Source organism: Hippopotamus amphibius, chromosome 1 (genome assembly GCF_030028045.1).
Source record: "Hippopotamus amphibius kiboko isolate mHipAmp2 chromosome 1, mHipAmp2.hap2, whole genome shotgun sequence".
NCBI lineage: Eukaryota > Metazoa > Chordata > Mammalia > Artiodactyla > Hippopotamidae > Hippopotamus > Hippopotamus amphibius.
The window spans coordinates 172,505,308-172,533,252 of NC_080186.1; the positions used below are offsets into that span (position 1 = coordinate 172,505,308).

Sequence of the window (27,945 nt, forward strand, 5' to 3'; positions counted from 1 at the left end):
GTGTCTGGCCTTATATGTAGGTCTTTAATCCATTTGGAGTTTCTTTTTGTGTATGGTGTTAGGAAGTGTTCTAATTTCATTCTTTTACATGTTGCTGTCCAATTTTCCCAGCACCACTTATTGAAGAGGCTGTCTTTTTTCCATTGTATACTCGTGCCTCCTTTGTCAAAGATAAGGTGCCCATATGTGTTTGGGCTTACTTCTGAGTTCTCTATTCTGTTCCATTGATCTTCCTTTCTATTTTTGTGCCAGTACCATACTGTCTTGATCACTATGGCCTTGTAGTATAGTTTGAAGTCAGGAAGCCTGATTCCACCAACTCCATATTTCCTTCTCAAGATTGCTTTGGCTATTCGGGGTCTTTTGCGTTTCCATACAAATCGTAAGATTTCTTGCTCTAGTTCTGTGAAAAATGCCATTGGTAATCTGATCGGGATTGCATTAAATCTGTAAATTGCTTTGGGTAGTACAGTCATTTTCACGATGTTGATTCTTCCAATCCAGGAACATGGTATATCCCTCCATCTGTTTATGTCATCTTTGATTTCTTTCATCAATGTCTTAAAGTTTTCTGCATACAGATCTTTTGCCTCCTTAGGCAGGTTTATTCCTAGGTATTTTATTCTTTTGGTTGCAATGGTGAATGGGAGAGTTTCCTTAATTTCTCTTTCTGCTCTTCCGTTGTTCGTGTATAGGAATGCAAGAGATTTCTGTGCATTAATTTTGTATCCTGCTACTTTACTAAACTCATCAATGAGTGCTAGCAGTTTTCTGGTAGAGTCTTTAGGGTTTTCTATATATAGTATCATGTCATCTGCAAAGAGTGATAATTTTACTTCTTCTTTTCCAATTTGGATTCCTTTAATTTCTTTTTCTTCTCTGATTGCTGTGGCTAACACTTCCAAAACTATGTTGAATAACAGTGGTGAGAGTGGACACCCTTGTCTTGTTCCTGTTCTTAGAGGGAATTCTTCCAGTTTTTCTCCATTGAGAACAATGTTGGCTTTTGGTTTGTCATATATGGCTTTTATGATGTTGAGGTAATTTCCTTCTATGCCCATTTTCTGGAGAGCTTTTATCATAAATGGATGTTGAACTTTGTCAAAAGCTTTTTCTGCATCTATTGAAATGATCATATGGTTTTTATCCTTCAATTTGTTGATATGATGTATCACGTTGATTGATTTGCGTATATTGAAGAATCCTTGCATCCCAGGGATAAACGCCACTTGATCGTGGTGTATGATTTTTTTAATGTGCTGTTGCAGTCTGTTCGCTAGTATTTTGTTGAGGATTTTTGCATCTATATTCATCAGTGATATTGGTCTGTAGTTTTCTTTTTTTGTGACATCTTTGCCTGGTTTTGGTATCAGGGTGATGGTAGCCTCATAGAATGAGTTTGGGAGTGCTCCGCCTTCTGCAATATTTTGGAAGAGTTTGAGAAGGATAGGTGTTAACTCTTCTCGAAATGTTTGATAGAATTCGCCTGTGAATCCATCTGGTCCTGGGCTTTTGTGTGTTGGGAGATTTTTAATCACTGCCTCAATTTCTGTACTTGTGATTGGTCTGTTCATGGTTTCTATTTCTTCCTGGTTCAGTCTTGGAAGATTGTATTTTTCTAAGAATGTATCCATTTCTTCCAGGTTATCCAATTGATTGGCATATAGTTGCTTGTAGTAGTCTCTCATGATGTTTTGTATTTCTGAGGTGTCCGTTGTGACTTCTCCTTTTTCATTTCTAATTCTGTTGATTTGCATCTTCTCCCTTTTTTTCTTGATGAGTCTGGCTAATGGTTTATCAATTTTGTTAATCTTCTCAAAGAACCAGCTTTTAGTTTTATTTATTTTTCTTATGGTTTCTTTCCTTTCTTTTTCATTTATTTCTGCTCTGATCTTTACGATTTCTTTCCTTCTGCTCACTTTGGGGTTTCTTTGTTCTTCTTTCTCTAGTTGTTTGAGGTGTAAGGTTAGGTTGTTTATTCGATCATTTTCTTGTTTCTTAAGGTAGGACTGTATTGCTATAAACTTCCCTCTTAGAACTGCTTTTGCTGCGTCCCATAGGTTTTGGGTTGTTGTGTTTTCGTTGTCATTTGTTTCTAGATACTTTTTGATTTCCTCTTTGATTTCTGTAGTGATTCCTTGGTTGTTTAATAGTGAATTGTTTAGCCTCCATGTGTTTGTATTTTTTGCAGTTTTTTTCCTGTAATTGATATCTAGTCTCATGGCGTTGTGGTCTGAGAAGATGCTTGATATGATTTCAATTTTCTTGAATTTGCTGAGGTTTGATTTGTGACCCAAGATGTGATCTATCCTGGAAAATGTTCCGTGTGCACTTGAGAAGAAAGTGTAGTCTGTCGTTTTTGGATGGAATGTCCTATAAATATCAATTAAGTCGAGATGGTCTAATGTGTCATTTAAAGCTTGTGTGTCTTTATTTATTTTCTGTTTGGATGATCTGTCCATTGATGTAAGTGGGGTGTTCAAGTCTCCCACTATAATTGTGTTACTGTCGATGTCCCCTTTTATAGCTGTTAGCATTTGCCTTATGTATTGAGGTGCTCCTATATTGGGGGCATAGATATTTACCATTGTTATCTGTTCTTCTTGGATGGATCCCTTGATCATTATGTAGTGCCCTTCCTTGTCTCTTTTAATAGTCTTTACTTTCAAGTCTAATTTGTCTGATATGAGTATTGCTACTCCAGCTTTCTTTTGACTTCCATTTGCGTGGAATATCTTTTTCCATCCCTTCACTTTCAGTCTATATGTATCCCTTGGTCTGAAGTGGGTTTCTTGTAGGCAGCATATAGAAGGGTCTTGTTTTTGTATCCATTCAGCCAGTCTGTGTCTTTTGGTTGGAGCATTTAATCCATTTACATTTAAAGTGATTATTGACATGTGTGTTCCAATTACCATTTTCTGAATTGTTTTGGGTTTGTATTTGTAGGTGTTTTCCTTTTCTTGTGTTTCCTACTTAGAGAAGTTCCTTTAGCACTTGTTGTAAGGATGGTTTGGTGGTGATGAATTCTCTTAACTTTTGCTTGTCTGGAAAGCTTTTGATTTCTCCCTCAAATCTGAATGAGATTCTTGCTGGGTAAAGTATTCTTGGCTGTAGGTTTCTCTCTTTCAGGACTTTCAGTATATCCTGCCATTCCCTTCTGGCCTGCAGAGTTTCTGTAGAAAGGTCAGCTGTTATCCTGATGGGTTTTCCCTTATATGTTGTTTGTTGCTTTTCTCTTGCTGCTTTTAATATTTTTTCTTTGTGTTGAATTGTCGTTAGTTTGATTAATATGTGTCTTGGTGTATTTCTCCTTGGGTTTCTTCTGTATGGGACTCTCTGTGCTTCTTGGACTTGGTTCATTATTTCCTTTCCCATGTTGGGGAAGTTTTCCACTATAACGTCTTGAAATATTTTCTCAGACCCTTTCTTGTTTTCTTCTTCTTCTGGGATGCCTATAATTCGAATGTTGGTACGTTTAAGGTTATCACTGAGGTCTCTGAGGCTGTCTTCTAGTCTTTTTATTTTTTTATCTTTTTCCTGCTCTGTGGCGTTTATTTCTTCCATTCTATCTTCCAACTCACTTATTCGTTCTTCTGCCTCAGTCATTCTGCTGGTAATAGCATCTAGAGTATTTTTAATTTCAGTTATTTTGTTATCCATTGCTGTTTGTTTTTCTGAGTTCTTATGAACTGTTTCTTGTACTTTCTCTAATTTGTTATCGAGATTTTGTATCATTTTTACTATCATTACTCTAAATTCTTTTTCAGGCATTTTTCCTATTTCCTCCTCATTTATTTGGTCTTGTGGGTTTTTTTCCTGCTCCTTTGCCTGCATGGTGCTTTTTTGTTTCCTCATGGTTGTCCAAGCTTTTGGGGTTGCTTGTCCTGGTGATAGAGGTGTTTATAGAAGACTGTCCAAGCCTCAGACTAATGTCCAAGTATTGGATTAGACGAATATTCAGTCTAGGAAACACATACATGTATAAGACACACAATTATTAAATCCGTTAGGACATAAGGCTCTAGAAAGACCTGACAGAACCCCAGTGTGCTATCAGATATTCAGAGAGAAACCCAGCAGAAATTGACAACTGAAACAGAACAAATCAGAGACAAAAGCAAAAGCAAACAAACAACAAATAACACCCTACACCTACAAACATCAATCCAGGGAGATTTTGTAAGCTAGGATCAAATATAGAAATGAGCTGGAGTACGACCAGAGAGAATGGAGATTCTCAGAATGTAATTAGACAACTGTACTAAGAACTAAGATAAAGACAAAAGCCTAATATTAATACCAAGGCAGTGCATCATCTGGAGAATAGAGCAAGGAGTCTGAGCAGACCGATAGTGTTGCTTATAAGTATGTTAAGATAAAATACACTTAAAATGGCTGGAAGAAAGGGGAACAGAAGAGCGTAATGTGGTTGGAAATATGCAAAGAAAAAGAAAGGAATAGAAGTGTATAAAAGAAAGGGATGAAAGGAAAGTATGAAAGATATTTTGTCCATACTACCAAAAACTTAGCTAGATATAGAAGTATTTTAAAAGGCAAAAAAAAAAAAAAAAAAAAAAAAAAAAAAAAAAAGAGTAAAAAATATCCTTATAAAATTATATTGTAAAACTTGTAGATCCCTTAGGGCTAAGATCGTATTTAATAAATCAAAAAAAAAAAAAAAAAAGAGAAAGGAAAGAAAAAAAAGAAAAAAAAAAAAAAAAATCCAGAACTGATCCCCGCATGGACCAGTTCAATAGGTATTGATACTACTATTTCTGTTTCCTTAGCGTCTCAGCTGTAAGTGTCCTTTTCCTTGCCTTGGGTTTTTTTTTTTTGCGTTATTCTGTGACCAGCAGAGGTTCCTTTATTGTTCGTCTGTAAGCCTCAGTGTGTGGGGAGGGAGAGGGTGCAATAGTGGCTCCTTCTCCTGGGAGGGAGTGAGCAGTGGCGCACTGTTGTTTCAGTCAGGCTTGGAGGTGCCTGTTGCAGAGGGCGCTGGTGGCTCAGGCGTACACAGAAAGTCTTAGAGTTGGGCCTCTCTCGGGGTTTTTTCTTTTTGATGCTGGTTTTTTTTTTTTTTTTTTCTCTCGGCAGCCTCCCTGCTGCTGGCGTTGCAAGGAGTTTTAATCTAGCCCCGCCCGAGTGCCTGAGGGTGCTTGTTATCCCTGAGCGCCTTATGTGGCCCCGCAGGGCGTCTCTCCGCTGCCTGTTGCAGAGGTGCAGAAAGAGAGAGAGAGGCTATGCGCGCGGCTCCTCCCCCCCGCCCGGGAGCCTGCAGCCTCCAGCCGCCATCATGGCCGGGCAGCTCTCAGGGATCGGCACTCCTCTCCGCAGACCTCCTCCCTCCTGTCCTCTCGGTCCGTCACCCTACCGGCAACAATGTTTCTCCCCCTGAACCAGCTCTCCGGTTCCCACGCTCCCGCTCCTGGACCCTCCGTTCAGCCGCGGATCGATGTCTCGGTCCGGGAACGCTGAGCTGCGCTGCGGACCCTCCGTATGTTTCTCACTCCCTCCCGTCTGCCACAGCTCCGCCGCTTCACCCTCTTTGAGCCCTCGTAGATGCCTCCCTACCGGCTATGTCTGGTTCTCCGCAGCCCTTTCCGGTGTCCGAGGCCGTCTGCTCTCTATGCAATGTTGAAGGGAAGGAAGTGTCTGCTATATCCTGTCATGACTCAACTAAAAATTTCCCTTTCTTCAGTTGTTAAAACAGACATTATCACTGTCCTTAGAAGAAATTAGAGTGACATAGCCTGAAAAAGAAATCTATCACAGTATCCTGCCTCAAGAGCAATAATTCAGCGCTCTCACCCATGGATAAAAGTGTATTTGTGGGAGCTATGGAATCCAGCACCATACACTAAGCGACCCAGAAGCTGCCTCACTGACCTGTGCATCAGGTAATAGGCATACAGACCTCAGTCCCAGCTGTGGACACTAAGTGACCCATGAACTGTTTCCAGTCCATCTTGGCCATGGTCCAGAAGCCCCTGGAGACAATGTCTTAGACAATCACCCATGGATGAGAGAGCCTTTGTAGAAGTACAGGTTTCCAGTGGAGAAGCTCCAGCACATCACTGGAGCAAAAAAATACAAGTTTGGACACACTGGAGAGGGTAAGAGGAACAGTTAGACCTTACGCACTCACCTCTCCTGCCAAGGCAGCACAGCTCAAGCCAAATCCTTCTCGACCTATGATTTCTCATGTGGGGGAAATCTAGTACATGTGAGTGTGGGGACAGCTTCCCCAGCTGTGTAGGACTTTGTCAAAGAGGCCCCTTTCCCTCTCACCACATTCAGAGTACTGAGTTGTAAGCTGCATGACTTGGGGGAGGGAAGAGTCTAGGAGAGAAGCAGATAGAAATCTCAGAGGGCGTTAAAAGAACGTGGATCCTACTACCTGTGTCACACCCATGAGCCCACCCATGAGCCAGAGGGGATGTCTAGCCTGTGTATAGCCCTAACTGGTCTACAGGCATTCCCAGTGCTCTTTGTACCCCACCCAACACCACTCCCTACTTTTTGTCCAGCTTTCTGTGCATGCTCCCAAAAGTGGTGAGAATGGGTTTTGGCAAATTGCTACTGAACACATGAAGAAAGCTGGTCCCAATCTATGGACCAGGGAGAGACCACCAACTTGAGCTTTAGCTCTGCCCTTGAGAAGGCTGTCAGCACCTGGCCTGATACACTGCAGGATGTAGAGAAGGCATACAAGTTTAAGAACTCTCATACAAGAGGGAACGAGAAGCATGGATCAGGCATATCAACAGAAGGTCTGGGAAAGCCTCAGAATCCCTAGCAGAGCTGACAGCAGATATTTTATCTGTCAAAGTCAGTCAGCAAGGACTGAGGAGGTGACTGCTAATGCAAATGTGCAAACAGAAACAAAAGAATTTAAGGAACTTTAAATGTCAAGGAAACATAACACCACCAAAGGAGCACAATAATCCTCCAGTAACCAACATCAAAGACATGGAGATCAGCAATTCACCCAATAAAGAACTCAAAATAGCTTTTTTAAAGGAAGTTCAATAAGCTACAAGAAAATGCAGAAAGACAATTCAATAAGATCAGGAAAATAATACACAAGCAAAACAAGAAGTTTGACAAAGAGATAGAAATCATTAAAAAGAACCAAACAAATTCTGGATCTGAAGAATATAATGAATAAAATGAAAAATGCAATAGAGAGCATCAACAGAAGAATTTATCAAACAAACAAACAAGAAAAGAATTTGTGAAGAGGAAGACAGATATTTTAATATTATTCTGTCACAGGAGAACAAAGAAAAAAAGAATAAAAAAGAGCAAAGAAAGCCTGTATGGGATACCATAAAGGAAGCCAGCAGCAAATCATGAAAGAAAAGAGAAGCAAAAGGAGGCAGAAAGCTTATTTAAAGAAATGACTGAGAACTTCCCAAATGTGGGAGAGATTTGGATATTTAAGTACATGAACCTCATAAGTCACCAAACAAATTTAACTTAAAGAGGTCTTCTCTAAGACACATTATAATAAAACTGTCAAAAACTGAAGACAAAGAGAGAATCTTAAAAATAGTAGGAGAAAAGAAGCTTGTAACTCACAAGGAAGCCCCCATATAACTACAGGCAGATTTCTTAGCAGAAACCTTAGAGGCCTGTTGATAATGGAATGATGTACTCCAAGTTCCTAAAGACAAAAACTGCCAAGCAAGAATACTCTATTCAGCAAAGTCGTCCTTCAAAATGCGGGAGAAATAAAAACTCTCCCAAACAAAAACTGAGGGAGTTCATCACCCCCATGACTGTTTTTAAGAAATACTAAAAGGAGTTCTTCAAGCTGAAATAAAAGGATGTTAATTATTAAAATTAAAATATGAAAATATACAACACACTGGTAAAGGTAAGTACATAGTCAAATTTAAAATACTCTGATACAAACAGGATATCTATAAGATATGAGGGTGAGTCAAAAATTACCCACACTCTGGCTGTAGAATTTATTTTAATCAACTTTTAGAAAAGACAAATACATCATTTTTTGACATAATCTCCTTGCTTTTCCATACAGTGTCCATCTGTCAACAAGCTTTCATATTCCCTCATTAAAAAATGTTTTAGGATGAACTGCAAGCCACAAATGCACCACTCTCTTCACTTTTTCATCAAAAGTAAATCTTCATCCTCATAGGGCTGCTTTCAGGGGACCAAACAGGTGAAAATCCAATGGAGCAAGATCAGGACTATAGGGAGGATGCTTTAACACCTCAAAATGAAGTTTTTGCAGAGTGGTGACAGTGCAGAGAGAAATGTGCAGACGTACATTGTCATGCAAGATCACAACACCCTTGGGTAGCAGTCTTCTGCATTTAATCTGAGGTTTAGGCTTCAGCTCTTCAAAAAACATCTCACTGTAACAAGCACTGTTGATTGTTGAACCTTTTTCCTGATAATGTTCCAATGCTGGCCTTTGAGAATCCCAGAAAACTGTAAGCATCAATTTTCCAGCTGATGGTTGATTTTTGAACTTTTTCTTGGTCAGCAATTGAGAACGTTTCTATTCCATACTCTGCCATTTACTCTCAGGCTTGTAGTGATGAATCCATGTCTTGTCACAAGTAATGATTCTCTTTAAGAAACTTTCACCTTCCTTAGAGTATCAGTCCAAATTTTGTTTGCAGATATCCAAATGCTCTGTTTATGCTTTTCTGTGAGTTGTTTTGGTACCCATCTCACACAAACTTCTTGAAACCTAAGTCTGTTGTGGATTATTTCGTTTTGAGGTGTGAAAGCATCTGCCCTATATTCCTGATCTTGTTTCATCAGACTTTCACCTGTTTGGTCCCCTGAAAGCAGCCCTACGAGGATGAAGCTTCACTTCTGATGAAGAAGTGAAGACAGCTGTGCATTCATGGCCCACAGCTCAGCCTAAAACATTTTTTAATGAGGGAATACAAAAGCTTGTTGACAGATGGACAAAATGTATGGAAAAGCAAGGAGATTATGTCAAAAAAATGATGTATTTGTCTTCTCTAAAAGTTAATTAAAATAAAGTCTACAGCAAGAGTATGGATAATTTTTGACTCACCCTCGTTTATGCACTACCATGTTTGTTGCAGCATTATTCACATTAGCTAATATATGGAAACAAGCCAAATGCCCACCAATGTATGAATGGATACAAAAGATGTGTACAATTAAAAGATGTTCAACATTGCAAATTATTAGAGAAATGCAAATCAAAACCACAGTGAGGTATCATCTCACTTTGGTCAGAATGGCCATCATAAAAACTCTACAGATAATAAATGCTGGAGAGGGTATGGAGAAAAGGGAACCCTCCTACACTGTTAGTGGGAAATGGCACAGCCACTATGGAAAGCAGTATGTAGGTTCCTTAAAAAACTAAAAATAGAGTTACCACATGATCTACCAATCTCACTCCTGGGCATATATCTGGAAAAGATGAAAACTCTAAATCACAAAGATACATGCAAGCCGCTGTTCATAGCAGCACTATTTACAGTAGCCAAGACATGGGAGCAACCTAAATGTCCATCAACATATGAATGGATAAAGAAGATGTGGAATATATAAATAGAATATTACTCAGCCATAAAAAAGAATGAAATATTGCCATTTGCAGCAACATAGATGGACCTAGAGATTAACAAACTAAGTGAAGTAGGCCAAAGACAAATATTATATAGTATCACACATGTAGAATCTAAAGAAATAATACAAATCAACTTGGAGGGACTAGGAGACTTTAACACCCCACTCACATCAATGGAAAGAACATTCAGACAGAAAATCAATAAGAAAACAGTGGCCTTAATGACATACTAGGCTAGTTGGACTTAGATATCTACAGGACATTCCACCCAAAAAGAGCAGAATACACATTCTCTCAAGGGCACATGGAACATTCTCCAGGATGGATCACATCTAGGACACAAAACAAGTCTCGACAAATTTAGGAGAACAGAAATTATATCAAGCATCTTTTCCAACCACAACAGTATGAAACTAGAAATCAATTACAAGAAGAAAAATGGAAAAAACACAAACACATGGACAGCATACAACATGCTACTAAATAAATCAGTAGATCAATGAAGAAATCAAAGATGAAATCAGAGAATACCTTGAGACTAATGAAAATAAAAACACAACTTTTCAAAATCTATGGGACACAGCAACAGCAGTTCTAAGAGGGAAGTTTACAGCAATACAGGCCTACCTCAAGAAATAAGAACAATCTCAAATAAATAACTTAACTAAGGAATTTGAAAAAAAAGAAACAAAGTTTGTTCTGCCCAAAGTTAGCAGAAGAAAGGAAGTATAAAGATCAGAGCAGAAATAAATAAAATAGACCCCAAAATAATAGAAAGAGTCAATGAAAACAAAAGCTGGTTTTTTGAAATGATTAAAAAATTTCATGTCTTTAGTTAGCCTCATTAATAAAAGAGAGAGTACCCAAATAAATAAAATAAAAAGGAGAAATTTCAACTGATATCACAGATATACAAACAATCATAATAGAATACTACAAACAGTTATATGTCAACTAATTGGACAACCTAGAAGAAATGGAAACATTCCTAGAGAAAGAGCTAATCTTCCAAGACTGAGTCAAAAAGTAGATAATCTGAGCTGACTGATTCCTAGTAGTGAATTTGAATCAGTAACCAAAAAGCTTCCAACAAGCAAAAGTCCAGGACTGGACAGTTTCACATGAAAATACTACCAAACATAAAGAAGAGCTAACACCTATCCTTCTCAAACTATGCTAAAACTCCCAAACCCATTCCACGAGGTCATCACTACCCTAATGCCAAAACCAAAGATACTGCAATATTTCTGATGAATAGAGACACAAAAATCCTCAACAAAATGCTAACAAACTGAATTCAATAATATATAAAAAGGGATCACACACCAATAGGTACACGAAAAGATGCTCGTCATCACCAATCATCAGGAAAATGCAAATCAAAACCACAATGAGATATCACCTCATCTCACATCTATTAGAATGGCAACTGTCAAAAAACAAGAGTTAATAAGTGTTGGTGAGGATATAGAGAAAAGGGAACCCTTGTGCACTCTTTGTAGGAATGAAAATTGATATGGCCACTAATCGGAAACAGTATGGAGGCTACTCAAAAGATCAAAAATTGAACTACCGTATGATTTAGAAATCCTACTTCTGGGTACATATCCAAAGATAATAAATTCAATATCTCAAAGAGATATCTACACTCCCCTGTTTATTGTAGCAGTATTCATAATAGCCGAGATATGAAAATAATCCAAATGTTCTCTGGCTGATGAGTGGATAAAGAAAATGTGAGATACACACACACACACACACACACACACACAGTGAAATATTATTCATGCATAAAAAAGAAGGAAATCCTGCCACGTGTGACAACATGGATGGCCCTGAGAGCATTATTCTAAGTGAAATAAGTCAGACAGAGAAAGACAAATACTGTATGATATCACTTATATGCAGAATCTGAAAAAGCTGAACTAATAGAAACAGAGAGTAGAATGGTGGTTGCCAGGGCAGGGTGTTGGGGGGTGGGGGTGAGGGAAATGGGGAGATGTTTATCCAAGGGTATAAACTTCCAACTGTAAGATTAATAAGTTCTTGGGATTTAATGTACAGCAGGGTGACTATAGTTAACAATATTGTATTATATACTTGAAAGCTGTTAAGAGAGTAAATGTTAAATATTCTTACCACAAAAAAGAAATGGTAATTGTGTAAGATGTTGGACGAGTTAAGTAACCCTATTATGGTAATCCTTTTGTAATATGTAAGTCTTTCAAATTATCACATTGTATACCTTAAACTTACATAATCTTATATGTTAATAATATCTCAATAAAGCTAGAAAAAAAACACAAGAAAATAAAGATCCAAAGAGTCTCTGATAAAGTTATTTATAATTACCAGCCTAAGGTTATATAAAAGCAAACCAAATACCTTACAGCATTGTTCCCAAATAAGTAGACTCTGCAGACTATTAGTTCCACCGTGTTCTTGGAAGAAGTAGAAAAGAGGGGTGGAGCAGTAGGGAATTTCATGGCCAAATAAGTTTGAAACATGCCTTTACTCCAAGTGTTCCGAAAGTCTTCAATAAAAATTTACATGTCAAATATAAAGTTTTGAGAACGGGGATCTAGCACAATGCATTTCCCACTATTACTCAATAATGCAAGAATGAATGCAGGAATGAGTGCTCAGTAGCTCACATGTGGGGCTAATGCCAGGGTCCAAGTTTCTGGAAATCCATTCTCCTCCCTTGATCAACAGATGGATTTCATTTGAGGTAGCACAATTTTTTTTTCTGTCCTTCAGTTATATGCTAAGTTCAATAAATTAACTCAGTTGTTTTGAAAGCTTAAACCTCAGTTTGGGTGCCATATCTTTGGACTTGCCATACAGCCTCTGCTCCTCCAATGAGCCCAGCTGGCAGGGGAGGCCCACCTTCAGATCATGCTGCCCTCTGTGACCTAACTGAGAAGACTGCTTTTCTACGTGGTGGTTCTCTTGGAACACTAGATGATTTCCTTTAAATCTGTTTAAGAATTATTCATCAAGGTAGAGAATGGACTTGAGGACATGGGGTGGGGGGGGGCGAAGGGGAAGCTAGGACTAAGTGAGAGAGCAGCACTGACATATATATGCTACCAAATGTAAAATAGATAGCTAGTGGGAAGTTGCTGCATAACATAGGGAGATAAACTCGATAATGGGTGATGACTTAGAGGGCCAGGATAGGGAGGGTGGGAGGGAGTCACAGGAGGGAGGGGATGTGGGGGTATATGTATAAATACAGCTGATTCACTTTGGTGTACCTCAAAAACTGGCACAACAGTGTAAAGCAATTATATTCCAATAAAGAGCTTAAAAAAAAAAGAATTATTCATCAAGAAAAAACTACATCTGGAACTTGGGATGTTACTGTAGCTTAAGGAAAGAACAGTGCCCAAGGAGCATTGCCTGCTATTGGTGCCTCAGTCTCTCTCTCCCTTTAGCATCTGTGTGTGTGGTTGGAGAGAAGTAGTAGGTTTACCACTGGATTATCTGTAAAAGTGCTGACAGCCATTATTGTGGGAAGACATTCGGGAACCTTTCTGAAACCTTGAAAATGTTGAAGTATGTGGGCCGAGCGATGGGATTCAGAATGTCCTGCTTGAGCAGTGGAGGAGCTGAGGGTGCGGGGCGTGGAGACTAATATCACCGTTTGGTCCTGAGGGATGGCTGGTTAGCCAAAGACGGGTAAGATTCCTCAGAGGAGGAACAACCTAAGACAGGCACAGCCGCAGAGGGGCCAACAGGGGTGGTGCATAGAACCTTCCTTATATCACCGTGTTTGGCCCTGGAGGATGACTGGTTAGCCAGAGACGGGTAAGATTCCTCAAGGGAGGAACAACCTAAGACAGGCACAGTTGCAGAGGGGCCAACACGGGTGGGGCACAGACCCTTAATCCTTTTGAGAGAGGTCTCCTGCCCCCAGGGCTGTTTTGCTCTCCAGGCCCAGCTCAAATCCACACCTGCTCAACTCGGACCCAGGAAGTAAACAAAGATAATTGCCTCAGTCATGTGAGGCCTTTGATTGTTTATGAGTGTAACCTGAGAATGTTAGCCCACGAACTCAATAAAAGCAGCCTGGGATGAGTCAGCAGGGCTCTTGATCCGAGAGGTCTTGAATCCCCCCCCCCCCCCCCCCGGTCCCACTTTTCTCTTCAGTCTGTGTCTGTGTCTTCTTCAAGCTTGCGGCACCCGTCACTCACCTCAAGTCGCCGAGCTGGTCTCGGCACATTATCCTAGACTAAAAAATGCAAGTTCTGTCATCACCTGGGCATGTTAGTGTTTTGTGTTTGGTCACTTAGATCAAAATGTAATTTTTCCATTACTTTTTAATTAGTTTTTTTCTCTAAAAAGATTTGAACCATAGTGCAATAAAAAAAAAATGCTTCTCAGTTCTGAGCTTTTATTTCAGCTATTATGTATCCCTGTAAGGAGACTGCATACATTATGAGGACTATAAAAATTCTACCTGTCCTGCAAAGACTGAAATTGCAGAAACTCATTTTCTAGAGATAAGGTAAAGCTTTCCATTGTTTCCACGTGGCCCTGTCTCCATGGGACTCTAAAGTCAGGCTTTCTTAAGCAAAAAACAGGCAGCAGACAAGATTTCCATCTGTTTAGATGGAGGCTATCTTGAATTCATAGTGGTTTCTATTCTCATTATTAAATTCATGATTTCTATCTATAAAATCCTAAGTAGTGAGCAAGCATTTATAATCAATAAACAATGCAGGGAAACTTTTTTGCTTTATCAGATTTCCAATCTTCACTACTAGCAGACACCAATGACCAAAACCTGACAACATAAGTTAGGTTCCAATAGATGTGTGGGAAAATTGGAATTTCTGCTAGTGCAGTACATGGACAAAGAATCTTTCCCAGTATTTACTGGTACGTTCCTCTGAACGAAATTGGACTCCATGGCAACAGAATACAGGATCCCTATGGAAACATGAAAAAATTCACTCCCAGTGGCAGAAATGGCATCACGGGTAGGTATACTTGGGAACAAACTATCTGATTTTGTAGTCAGTTCAGGGTCTCTCTGGCTAGCTTAACAGGATTGTCTCACTTCTAACTGTACTCAAAAGGGTCTGCTTAAAAGAATCTACACACCAAGGTTGTTGGGAAATATTTGATAAGATCACAACTTTATTATTACACAAGCCTGCGAGTGTGAGTCAAATCCAGAGCAGAAGGTTCTGATTGCCTTCAACTTCAGAGAGGTGCTCCTCCTCCCCTAAATTCTCTTATTGTTCCCCAGAACCCCCTAGAGAGGCCCAGCTCACCCCAAAACAGCCCTCTACCAAAGGCTGAATCTTCACAGCCCCAAACAAGGCTTTTTGCCCCGCACTCTAGCTCTTCTTATCTTGAAAAATCTGAGCCCAAAACTTTTCAGCAGCAAAAGAACAAAATGACACAAAGCCTGGATAAAGAATTTAATGCGTCCCTCCATCATCTCCAGGTTGGGGAAGCAAGTACCTGCAGGGCAGCTCTACCCAAAAGGCTTGCCCATTTGGCCAGGTCCCCAAGCCTATGATCCCCCTCCATCAGACCCTCCTATGGCTGCCACTGAGGCAAAATGTGGCCATTGAAAATCTTTTTCCATGCCCTAAACAAAATTGCTGACAATATTATCCTGAGTTAGCTTACTAAATATTCCAGCTCACAAAGAGGAAACTCACTTTTCCTAGAGACAAGAGAAGGGATAGTACATAAAACTTCCCAGTTAAATGGAGAAGTTAGGTATAACAGGAGCCTATGACCAGGTGCATGACTCAGGATCCTCAATTGCTAGCTCCAGGACTCGAGAGGTCCAATGTGTCATAGGATGCCAGACAGAGTCTAATACAGGAATGGCAAATGTGGGGCACTCAGGCCACCCAACGACCATGACAGAAATCATTAATGAGTCACTCTGTTCTCTCTCCTAGCACAAACATGGCCTCAGAATCCTTCTAAACACGATGTTCCAGGTAGTGGCTCCTAAGAGATGTTACCCTTTCTCCCAAAAAGGAGGCTTTTTGTTAATTCCAATCTAATATTCCAATATAAAAAGAAGAAATAGGGTGAAATGTATGAGTTATGTGGCAAATAGCCTAATTAGGCCCCCTAACATGCCACCTGTGTGGTATTTCTGTCTCCTGGAAGGAAAATAGTCCTGAAGTGAGCTATAGATGTCTTTAAGCCCTTAACCCAAAACCTGGGTTTAAAACCCATTGCTTATTGAAACATGACATTCAAACAAGAGTAAAATTCATCTGTAAGAATTATTTTTTATGTAAACACTGACCACAGTTCCAGTTTCTTATTTGCCTCCAGCCAGTTCAGTTTTTCACACAATTGGCCAAGTTAAAAATCAGCTGTGAATATTCATTCAGCGCTATGGTAATCAATTGTCACACTCCCCTCTGCTAAGCACAGGAAATCATATACAATTCAGTGTGTGGGAGTGAAGGCTGCTTATTTATGGTTCCAAAGTTCTCTTAATGAGTGCCAAAGACAGCCAGGGCACATCCATGGGAACAGATCCTCTACTACCAGGGCTGGCCTATAAGGCAACAGAGTAGCAACCAAGGCGCCAAACCTCTTCCTGTGTCTTCCCTGTAAGCCAGACTGCCCGCAATGCCCCCATTACAGCTTTAATTTGAAGTTAGCATTTGACCTCCACCATCTAACAAAAACAGGGTAAGAAAGTCAAGTCCACCACAAAGGCAACATTCATCACAAGAATCCCTTCCTCTGCAGCAGCATCCAGCAGGAGAAGAATGGACATCCAGGCAAAGGGATGGGAGCTGCACTGGAGAAGGGACACTAGGCCATGCCCTCTGTCCAGTCATGATTCTGCTGCAAGAAGCCCTGCTTCCAGAGATCTGCTTTCTCTGCCTTCAGTCAAAGACATGGGAGGGAGAATGTATTGTCAGTCTCCTTCCCACAGAGGGATAACTGCAACTTTCCATTCTGCTATTGTCCTGTGAGCTTCTCCGAGGCCCATGAAACCAAATTTATAGGTGCCTCCCACTTGTGAAGAGGTTAGGTTCCAAAGATGTGTTTGGAAATCAGCTGCATGTACCTCCAAACACATCTTCCTAAGGTTCTAATGTTGTTAAATAACGGTTAGATTCAAGGGCAGCCTCAAATCCTTATTGACTCCTCAAGTACAGGACTGTGGAGCTCACAAGTCTGGGTCTCAGCCCCTTTCCAAGGACCTGAGCGTTCACACATCACTGTCTAGGGTACCTAAAGCTCCCCTGGCTGCCACAGCGGCAGGGATCATGTCTTTCTCCTCAACGCTCATGGTGCGGGCCGTGGGAGAAGACAAAGGGCCACCCTGGTTCCAAACCATTCCTGGAGTTACAAACAGTTGAGTCCTTGGGAGAGGGGCATCTGTGGACCTCAGGGTGAGGAGAGAACGGATCCTTGGACGGTGGTGAGGGTAAGGGGCTCTGAAGGGCCGGGGCCTTCTGCTGACTTGACCCCTGGCATTTAAGTCTCAGTCTCAGACTATCTCCTTTACCAGCCCAGAAATCAGCCCATTTCTCTCTCCACTGCCACCTGTTGTTTCTAAACAGCATTTCTGTGATGCTTTGAAGCATCACTTTATCTCCCTAAAGAGTCACTTTATCAGTCTCACTTTATCTCCCTTGAAACCAAACGATAAGTGGCTAACAAACATATATTTCTTAAGAGAACAGCAGCGCTAATAATTCAGGAAATGCAAAGTAAAGCAAGGTACCATTTTTGTCACCCAACAGGTTGAAAGCAAAAATAATACCTAGTGTTGGTGAGGATATGGGGACGTGAGCACTCTCATATATTCCTTGTGGGCATGCAAGTTGTTAGAACCCATCTAGGCAGCAATTTGGAAGTGTGTATCAAAAAGTCTTAAAATGTGGCTCAGATTTCTCCTTTCTCCCAATATCCATTATTCCCTTCCTTTAGAAATATATTTTTACTGGGCCCCTGACCACCCAGAATAAAAAATGCCCTTGCAGCTTGCTGAGGTCATGTAACTAAGTTCTAGGCAAAGTAGAAATGGAATGTGATTACTTCTGGGAACTCTCCTCAGGCAATAGCTGGCTGGCATTGTCTCTTGCCTCTTTCTCCTGCCTCTTCCTTCCATTGCTTGGGACCTAGATTGATGTGGGGAGATCAATAATGGCCCATGAAGATGAAGGCAGCACCCTAGAGATGGTGGAAATTGCCTGGGTTTCCTGTTGGTTTACCAATCTTTGGACTCATGTGAGAAAGAAACAAACTTTATCTCATAGCCAAACCTAATCTTTACTGATACAACACACATACTCTTTGTCCTAGAAATCCCACTAACTTTGACTTATGAATCCTTCATGTGTGCAAAGAGATTCAAAATAGTTTAGTGGCTACAGTGAGCATCATTTAAGTGGCCAACATTATAATAGGTAGGTAGTAAGGTAGAAAGGAAGGAAGGCAGGAAGGAAAGAAAGAAAGAAGGAAGAAAACATTAAGTGAGGTAGGCAAAACATTGAGGGGGAAACAGATGTTAACAGATAATCTTGGAGCACACTACATTTAAGCCAATTTGTATTATGCATCTTTTCGTTTTAAGAACAAGATCAAAATTCTAAATTAGAGAACTATATGAAATGTTGGGGTATGGGGTTGAGAAGATAGAAGATGGGAAGTGTCTGGAGACTGCTGATCTTGTGGAGGAAATTAATACCTCAGAGGAAGAGCCAGACAACTGCCACTCTTATGACCTCAGACTACACATGGGACCAGCACCAAGTCAAGGTAGAAGAGGATGAACAAGATGACCTTAGATACAATTTCACACTCAAACACAGCCATGAGATTTGCAACATGCAACAGATGCCAATATTTACAAAAGATGTGTGGTCATAAAAGATAAGAATTAGATGAAAAGAATACACAATTGTAGCAATTATCATGGAGTTATATACCTTAATGGCTAAAGATACACAAAATTGAATCAACTGGTACAGCCAACTGGGTTGAGGGTTGTAATCTAACTTGAAAACCAGGACTGTTAAATCATATGTTTTAAATCTAAGGAATACAAGATACAACATTTAGAATAGACAAAGGGCTCAGTATGTTTGGTCAAGGCAGTTAGTTAAGGAACATGTTCTCTGGTATTTAAAAATCTTCAGGAAACAATACAAAGGAATATTATGTAGCCTTAAAACAAAAAAGAAAATCTTGTCACAGTTTACAACATGGATAAAGCTTGAGGACATTACACTAAGTGAAATAAATTCATGATTCTACTCATCTGAAGTATCTAAAGTAGCCAAAATCCTAGAAATATAAAGGAGAAGTAAAAATGTGGTCTCTAAGAGCTGAAGGTAGGGGAAAGGGGAAATTAGATTTTAATGGGTATAGTGTTTCAGTTTTGAAAAATGAAAAAGTTCTAGAGGTCTGCTGCAAAACAATGTGAATACACTTAACACCACTGAACTGTACACCTAAAAATGATTAAGACAGCAAATTTAATGTTACGTATTTTTTACTACAATTAACTAACTAAATATATAATTTTAGCAAACTGAAAAGAGACCACCAAAGTATTATTTTAAAGTAAACCAAAAAGAACACATGAGATGATATAATTATTTGCATAAGGGGTAAGTATCTGTCAGCTCTGTGAATATTTTGAATTTAATATAGAAATGTGTTAAGAGAATCAAAATCTATAGTGTTTATAATTTTTGTTTTAAGAAGATAATTATAATATTTAAAAGAATGTGGTCTTTTGCAACAAGAGGCTGGCCTTCTAATTTCATTTTTTAAAAGTGTAGTGAAAGAATTTATTAGAAATGTTAAAGCTGAAATTTTACAAATACAATATTAGAACTTTTAAGAGAATTTAAGATTCTATATTATTAAGTTGAACTTATTAGATTTCAAAAATTATTTAAGCACATAGGATGGTTTGTCAGCCTAAAAGCTGGATTACTTAAAATAGGACTCAGTTTATTAAATATAAAAATACCATTTTAAAAACTTGACGGTGTTTAAATATGTAAAACATTAGTCAAAGGCCCTTTTATGTGTTTGTTAAAGTTTGTTAGACTGATGAATGAAACACCCGCAAGGTGATTTTAGCTTAAGAAACAACTAGGTTTTGCTGTTGTTCCTGTTGTTTACTTTTTTATTGATTTATAATATTGTGTTAGTTTCAGGTATATAGCAAAGTGATTCAGCTCTATATATATTTTTTCAGATTATTTTGCATTATAGATTATTATAAGATACTGAATATAGTTCCCTGTGCTGTACAGTAGGTCCTGTTGCTTATCTATTTTATACTTCTAATTTATCCTCTCACCCTCTCTTTCCCCTTTAGGAACCATAAGTTTGGTTTCTATGTCAAGAAACAACTAGGTTTTGGATTTACAACTTTAGTAAATCAAAATTAATTATTAACACTAACTTTAAAAACTATCAGAAAAAGAAATTAAGAAAAAAAATCCCATGTATAATGGCATCAAAAAGAATTTAAAAAATCTAGAAACAATTTAACCAAAGAGGTGAAAGACCTGTACACTAAAAACTATAAGACATTGATGAAAGAAACTGAAGAAGACACAAAAACATAAAATCTGACTCAAATATATTTGATATATTCCCTGCTCAAGGCTGGAAGAATATTGTTAAAATGTCCATATTACCCAAAGCCATCTACAAATTCAATTTAATCCCTATCAAAATTCCAATGGCATTTTTCACAGAAACAGAAAAAGCAATCCTCAAATTTTTGTGGAATCACCAAAGACCCCAAATAACTAAAGCAATCTTGAGAAAAAACAAAGCTAGAGATATCACACACCATGATTTCAAACTTTGTTACAAAGCTATAGTAATCAAGACAGTATTGTACTGGCATAAAAACAGGTACATAGATTAATGGAACAGGATAGAGAGTCCAGAAACAAACCCATGCACATATGGCCAACTAATTTATGACAAAAGAGCCAAGAATATACAAGAGGGAAAGAGCAGTCTCTTCAATAGATGGTGTTGGAATAAAAGAAGAGCCCCATGCAAAAAATGAAACTGGACCATATCTTATACTATTCACAAAAATCAACTCAAAATGGATTAAAGACTTGAACACAAGACCTGAAACCATAAAACTCATAGAAGAAAACATTGGTGGTAAGCTCCTTGACATGGGTTGTGGTGATGATTTTTGTTAATTTGACACCAAAAACAAAGACAACAAAAGCAAAAATACACAACTGAGACTCCATCAAGCTAAAAAAACCATTGCAAAGCAACTGCCAACAAAACCATCAACAAGCAAAAAAACAAAACAAAATGAAACCCAAACAATCTGATTAAAAAATGGGCAGAGGATTTGAATATACATTTTTCTAAAGAAGATATACAGATGGCCAACAGATATGTAAAAAGGTGCTCCTCATCACTAACCATCAGGGAAATTCAAATAATGCAAATCAAAACCATGAGACATCACCTCACATCTGTTGAAATAGCTATCATCAAAACAACAAGATATAACAAGTGTTAGCGAGGATGTGGGGAAAAGGAATGTTGGTGAGAATGTAAATTGGTACAGCCACTATGAAATATGAAGGTTCCTCAAAAAATTCAAAATAGAACTACCATGTGATCTAACAATTCCACTTCTTCATATTTATCTGAAGGAAACAAAACACTAACACAAAAAGATATCTGCTGCCCCATTTTCATTGCAGCATTATTTACAAAGTCCAACATATGGAAACATCTTAGTGTTCATCAATGGATAAAGGGATAAAGAAGATGTGATATACATATATAGTGGAATACTATTCAGCCATAAAAAAGAATGAAATTTTGCCATTTGCAACAAAAATAAATATAGAGGGTATTATGCTCAGTAAAACAAGTCAGAAAGAAAAAGAAATACTGTATGATGACAATTATATGTGGAATCTAAAAACAAAAAATGAAAACAGAGTCATAGACACAAAGAACAAACAAGTGATTTCTGGGAGCAGGGGGTGGGGGTGAATTAGGTGAAGGGGATTAAGAAGTAAAACTCTCCAGTTATAAAATAAATAAGCCACAGATATCCAATCTACAGCATAAGGAATATGATCAATTATATTGTAATAATTTTGTATGGGGACACATAGTTACTAGACTTCTCCTGGAGATCATTTCTTCATATATACAAATGTCAAATCACTATGTGGTAACCTGAAACTAACCTAATATTGTATGTCAACTCTATTTCAATTTTTTTTTAAAGTCAAGAAAATAAATAAATGACATTTCAGTTTTTAAAAGAGCAATGAAACACAATTAGGCAACAATATTAGCTCTCAAAAATGAATAAACTTACAAGCTTAATTAATTTTATGAACAGGTTAAAACCTCATTAAGGAATCATAATAATGTCTAGTAATATTTTCTTCTTGGAAAATTTTTCAATCCATTCTTTTTTTCCAACCAGATTCTTAGGAAAGGCTTCTAATCACGCTATTCCCTGAACTCTCCGTTTTGGCTCTTCCTGCCTGATGGTACATGTCTGTCTTCTGAACACACACCCTTGTTACCCAAAGTGTGCTTTGTGGACCAGCAGCTTCTGCACAGCCTGAGAGTTTAGCAGAGATGCATAATCTTGGGCAGAATGAAGCACGGGTGTGGAGGGATGGGAGGATGGGACTTACTCTCCAGGGAGGATACCCCAATTACCTAAAAGAAACTATTTTTCCAATATAGGTGGTTATGTGAAACTATCCCTTTTTTGCCTTCTAGGTAAATTGACTACCAAAATTAAACTAAAATTATTAAATATAATAAATTAAAAATTATTAAATATTAAAATAAAATTATTTCAATTCCTTTTGATAACTTGCTGGAAACGGTTAAAATGTTGACTGTGCTAGGTGCCTGGCAGCAAAACCTAGTTGAAAAAAAGATTGTGAAAGCAGAACTAAGGGTGCTTTGGTGTTCCCTCTTCTTTCTCTATCCACAAGGGTGCCTCACTAGTGTCAGCTGTTGAGAGAACAGATTTACCAGAGGCATCCCCAAGAACAAGGAAGTAAGGGAAGCAGGATTGTCCTCTGCGGTTAAGCTGTGAAATCACGACATCAGAGTGGAGAGATGCAAAGTACCCTTAAAGAGATCAAATAGCTTCCAGGCCTCCGAGACTAGACTGTAAGTTGATCAAATATATTAACATATCTAAAGAAAAAAATGTTTCAGTCTCCAGGAACATTTGGTCAGCCAAGAAGGCTTAGAAAGGAGAATTTTAGAGGCAAATGCTAGAGATGTTCACCCAGTCAGGAGGACACCTGGCAACCTGTCTAGTGTGAGATCAAGGAAGACTTATCTTTACCATCATGTGATGGCAATCATTTTTACCAGGTATGACAGTGCTGTGGGATTGCCTTGCTTTCTGAGATAGGTTGCACTACTGAATAAAATGATGAAGGCGTTGGGCTATGGAAGGCTGGAACCACGAAGTACTAAAAATTTTCTCTCTAAATGACCTTGCTCTGATTCACACCCCCACGTCAGCTGCCAATACAATCTAGTTTCCCACATGCCAGACCTTCAAGGAAAAAAGGTATGACCAGAAGACTGTAGGCACCTCTTCAGGTTCTGTGTAACAGTGAATTAGCATCCTGGCTTTATATATATATGATTCCTATGACCTGGGTTAACAGAAAGGAATCCTGGGAGATAGAACTATTTTCTCAGGGTGCTGACAATTGTGTTTGTAAGTTCGAACCCTGGCAAGTGCACCAAGATAATGTCACGCCGAAGCCTTTGTGAAGTGGCCAGTCCGACCAGCCAGGCCTCCCCACTCTCCACTCTGTATGTATTCAGGGTTTTCCTTTGAAAATTTCCCATCAGCCTGGGCCACAGAGATCAATTCATGATTATTCTCTAAGATGTTTGATTATAAACATGTAATTTTTCTTATTCAGCATCATTATTAATCAAACAAATGCAAATTAAGAAAAAAAATAGCAAAGGGAAAATTGCCACAGGGTGTAAGCAAAAAGACATTCTATACTGCTGGTGGAAACACACCAAACATCTTAGAAATATGTGTATGCCTCTGACTCAGCAATTCTACTTCTAGGAAGTTAGCCTTACCTATTAATTATGGATATGAACAAAGATTTAATCACAATGGTGTCTTCTAAAGTAGTAGTCCACAATAGTTAAATAGTTAATATTTAAGAGTTGAGATCAGTTAAATAAACATCTATAATGCATAACATACTGACATTTGTAAAATGTTATAGAAGTACATTTACTGACCAGGAAATGCATTCACAACGTGTTTGTACTTTCTTCTTTTCTCTCAGTTACATTTTCTAACTTCTCTTCAATGAACATTGATTGTCATATATAGCTTTGGTTTTGAATCAAATATGAGAAATCACCCTTGTCTATTTAAAGAATAGACTCCAAGGGTTGCACGGAAGATGACACATACACTATTACAAGCCCTCTCTCTACCTGACAGCAAACTAGCCTCAAAGAGTTATAAACGGTTTGTCTAGGGCCACCCAGCTGAGTGGTGGCCAAGCCAGTGGAATCACTCAGCTCTGCAGTTTCAAGCCCAGATGTGTCCAATCATTCCTAGTGCCTCCAAATCAGGGCAGAATTTTTCTCTCTCTATGCTACTCAACACCAGCATCCCAGCTCAGAAAGCAAAGCTGCCCTCTAGCTTTGTGTTGAGCCAAAATATTTGAATAAGATCGTTTTTAATACTCCCTTCTCAGTGTCCTACACACAATAGTAAGAAATCCCAATTGCAAACTGCATGTCACATGACATTCTAGGATAAAACATCAAACTTCTCTTAAGACACCTCAAGATGAATTGGTGAGATGGGGAGGGGAGGAAAGAGAGAACTAACAATGAAAAAAGGTCTACATTGTGACCCATGCTTAACAGTCATTTCTTATCGTGAAATCTCCTCTACTCTTAATAAGCCTATCATTCTATGTACCAGAAAAGAACATGCTAGCCTCTCGGAAATTGACTCGGGACTCTGGTGAGCTGCTGCAGGAAGGTTATATCTCTGTTCTCTTCTGTGATCTAAGTTTAATGACTCCCTGACCAATTTCCAAACAGACGTTTATTGAAGGACTGTAACGACCATCACAGCATCCAGCCTTGAGTCCTCTTTCTATAACATCTGCTTTCTCCTCAAGTGACATTCATTCGGAGAGTTTTCATAGGACAGAGGGACACAGTTAATGCTTCCCTCCTTACACAGGCCAAGAAGGCAGCAGTGAGTGAAAGGGAATGATCCAAGATGCTTCATCTCCCCAGGCCTCTGTCTAGGCTGCAATTAACAGATGCAAACCAACACTGTGAAAAATAAATGAACCTCCAAGGGAGGTCCGCAAGTCTTACTTACGGACACACATTTCCCTGCTCTCATAAAATCCAGGACAGCACTGGGATTTGCGCCTATACATAGTTTTTTCTCCATGTCGATAGGCTGTCCGATAACTGATTCTATAGAAAGGGAAAAATCACATTGTTACTTTTTTGGACCTACAATTTGAATAGAAATCAAGACTTTATATTTTAATACAAAAGGCTATTAAATATAATAAAGGTATAAAGCAAAGTACTCTAAAATAATTAAGAAGAAACATGGGATATTTGTTTTGACCAATATTATGCTAACTCACTAATTTGCTAAGAATACACTGATTGCCCATTTAAACCAACCTACACTTTATTTCAAGGAATCAGAAGTTTCATGGCTTCCCTACTTCACTTATCTTGAGATACCTCATACCAGACGTTCCCAGTTAGCCAAACACATAAACACATCTGAGCTTCCATTACCTGTGCCGTGTGCATTTAAACCAGTTCAGAATGTCAGTGCAGCTAGTGTAGTAAATTTGATCAAAGGGATGTGGGTATGACTCTTGCACAGTCACGGAGTAGCTGAAAAGGAGAGGAAAGGGAAGAAATCAGTATTTCTATTTCTTACATTAATGATAGACTATGTACCAAAAAACTATCATTGGCTAAACTATCTCCACTTGCAACTCCACACTGACTTTTAACAGAGAATCTTCAGGTTTTGGGGGGTTTCTATTTGAACTAGAACCCTGAAAGATCCAATATTAATAACATATTTTAAATACAAGAGTTCATGCTATACATTTCAAAGAAACTAATTTACAATTCACCAAAAACTCTGAGATTCCTAAATTTAAAAGCATATTAGCACATATTTTTTCTGTTTAATTCCATCCCCTCCCCTGGGGTCCAGGGATATCAAGACCTTTCACAAAAGTTTTCAAGCTAGGCCTCATGCAAATAATAAAGGTAACCAGCAAAGAGACAATCCAAGTACATTTCACGACTGCTTTTGGAAAATCAGAAAGACTGTATTTCTTTGGTTGGAACTTGCAATAATTTTCTTTCTTGCGCCTGTCCTGCTTCTCAGGCAATGGAAGAATATATACAACCTCTCTATAGAAGCTACAAAGAAGTCTTTAAACCCAACTCTAAACATATTGCTGAGACAATTAGCCTGAAATAATCATACGAACGATCTACTGCTACTTAAATAGTCTGTTTTCCAATATATTTTCACTAATGGCTTCTTGTTAGACTAGAAGCATGCAATCCTATGGACCTAAGAATGTGGCTGAAAAACACCCACGAAATATAAAGAATATTTGATGTTCATTCCCATACTTCTTCATTTCAAAGCAGTCTATTACATGCTCAAGAGTTCAGATTTCTTGCCTACAGGACAATCTGGAGAATTCCCTTTTCAAAACAATTTATTCTACTTGCTTTATCAGTCAAAAATTTCCACTAAAATCTTTAATGCATGCTAACAACAACAACAACAAAAATGGGCCACAATTATGGGCTCACTGGTGCAGGTCAATAGCTCAAGTTCATTAATAGGAACTGTCAATTACAGAAGGTACGGAAGGAACGGGGTTAAAATTTCAGCATGAAGAATTCAGGCTAGAGAGCAGAAACTTCTAATTTGAAAAGCTAAGCAGCACTGGCCTCACAAACAGTGCAATTTCTTTCTCCAGGTGGTCTCTCTCAGTCTTTATGAGACATCCATGAACTAATCACACTATTCATACTCTGTGTACGTGAGTCTTCGGAACATTGCAACTTGATTTCTAGGTGAATTTAGGGATCCTCCACACACCTGAGGCAGATGCAGTAGGTTCTAGTGCAAAGCTCACTGGATTACAAGAAGGCAGGATTATTATCCTGATCGGACACTGAGCACCTGGCTGACGGGCAGCAGGTGACCTCACTTCCCTGGGTTTTGACGATCACATCACAAAACCTTGGGGTCAGAGATGTTCTTGAAGATCCCTTCTTACTTGGCATTCTGAATTTCTAACATACGTTTCAGATGACTATGTCCTTCTACCCCAGCAGATGACACCTGCAAGAACAGGCTCAGACAAGTGCCGAGCGTGCCATTGCCTACATCTCTGATATAACTCCTTCTGGGTAAAGCGAGAGGCCTCTGTTAAAATACAAGTGTTCTTGGAATGAAATATCACATGAAGCTATTCAGATTTTCTTCAGACCCCTAGCAGTGTCCTTAGGTTCAGGTTGTTGCAATTTCTAAGACTTCCTCATCAAATCTTTTCCCTCCTTATCCAGCAAATTGTAAATAACTTAATCTCGAGGCCTGCAGCATTATCTCTCCATTCCATTTCTAGTGGAGAGCAAAGTGAATGAATGTCCTGTGTGTGTGGAGCTGCCATCTAGGCAGTCCTACGTTCCCATGTGCAAAACAGAACAACTTTCCACATGTGCTACGGGAATGAAAACGAAACCACTCTAAATTAATGCCGCTTGGGTGAAAAAAATGTGATCTACCAGGCTCTAAAGTACTAGTTTGCTAGAACTAGACCTCATGCAGTAGTCCCATAAAATTTCACAGGCCATGTTAAGGGTTAAGATCTGAATGCCTTGGAGAGCAAAAGCGATAATCAACTAAGGGACCCTGGCCAAACACACGCCCTTAGATGTGATGGGGGAGCTGACTCTACAAGCAAACATGAAAAGGGTCTTCACTAATTTCCAGCAGCCTGTAAGGTTTCTTCAATAAGAGAAAATGTTAAAAGACATGAATTTCCTCTTCTGCACATTTGCTGCTCACCAATAGCATACATTTGCAGGATGCTTCTCTGCTTTTAGGATAAAAAAAAAAGCTCTTCTCTATAAAAGGACAATCAAACTATTAAGGATTTCAATTCAACAAACATTTATTGAATAAAATCTATGCAATTCCTGCCCTCAAAGTGCTTGCAAGAGATGCCAGCATGTAAATGCTAAAAATAACCTGCTCTTACTTTAATAGA

The 27,945-nt window shown here is 38.8% G+C and overlaps 1 protein-coding gene across 1 annotated transcript in view; it reads right to left on the reverse strand.

Annotated features, from left to right (window-relative positions):
* Positions 1-27,945, reverse strand: part of MEGF10 (multiple EGF like domains 10) — a 269,700-nt gene that overhangs the window by 94,913 nt on the left and 146,842 nt on the right. The window contains exons 5-6 of the mRNA XM_057736130.1: positions 25,430-25,531; positions 24,990-25,090 (exon numbers count right to left, since the gene is read on the reverse strand). Of these exons, the coding sequence (XP_057592113.1) occupies positions 24,990-25,090; positions 25,430-25,531 (203 nt within the window). The remainder of the gene's footprint in view (positions 1-24,989; positions 25,091-25,429; positions 25,532-27,945) is intronic.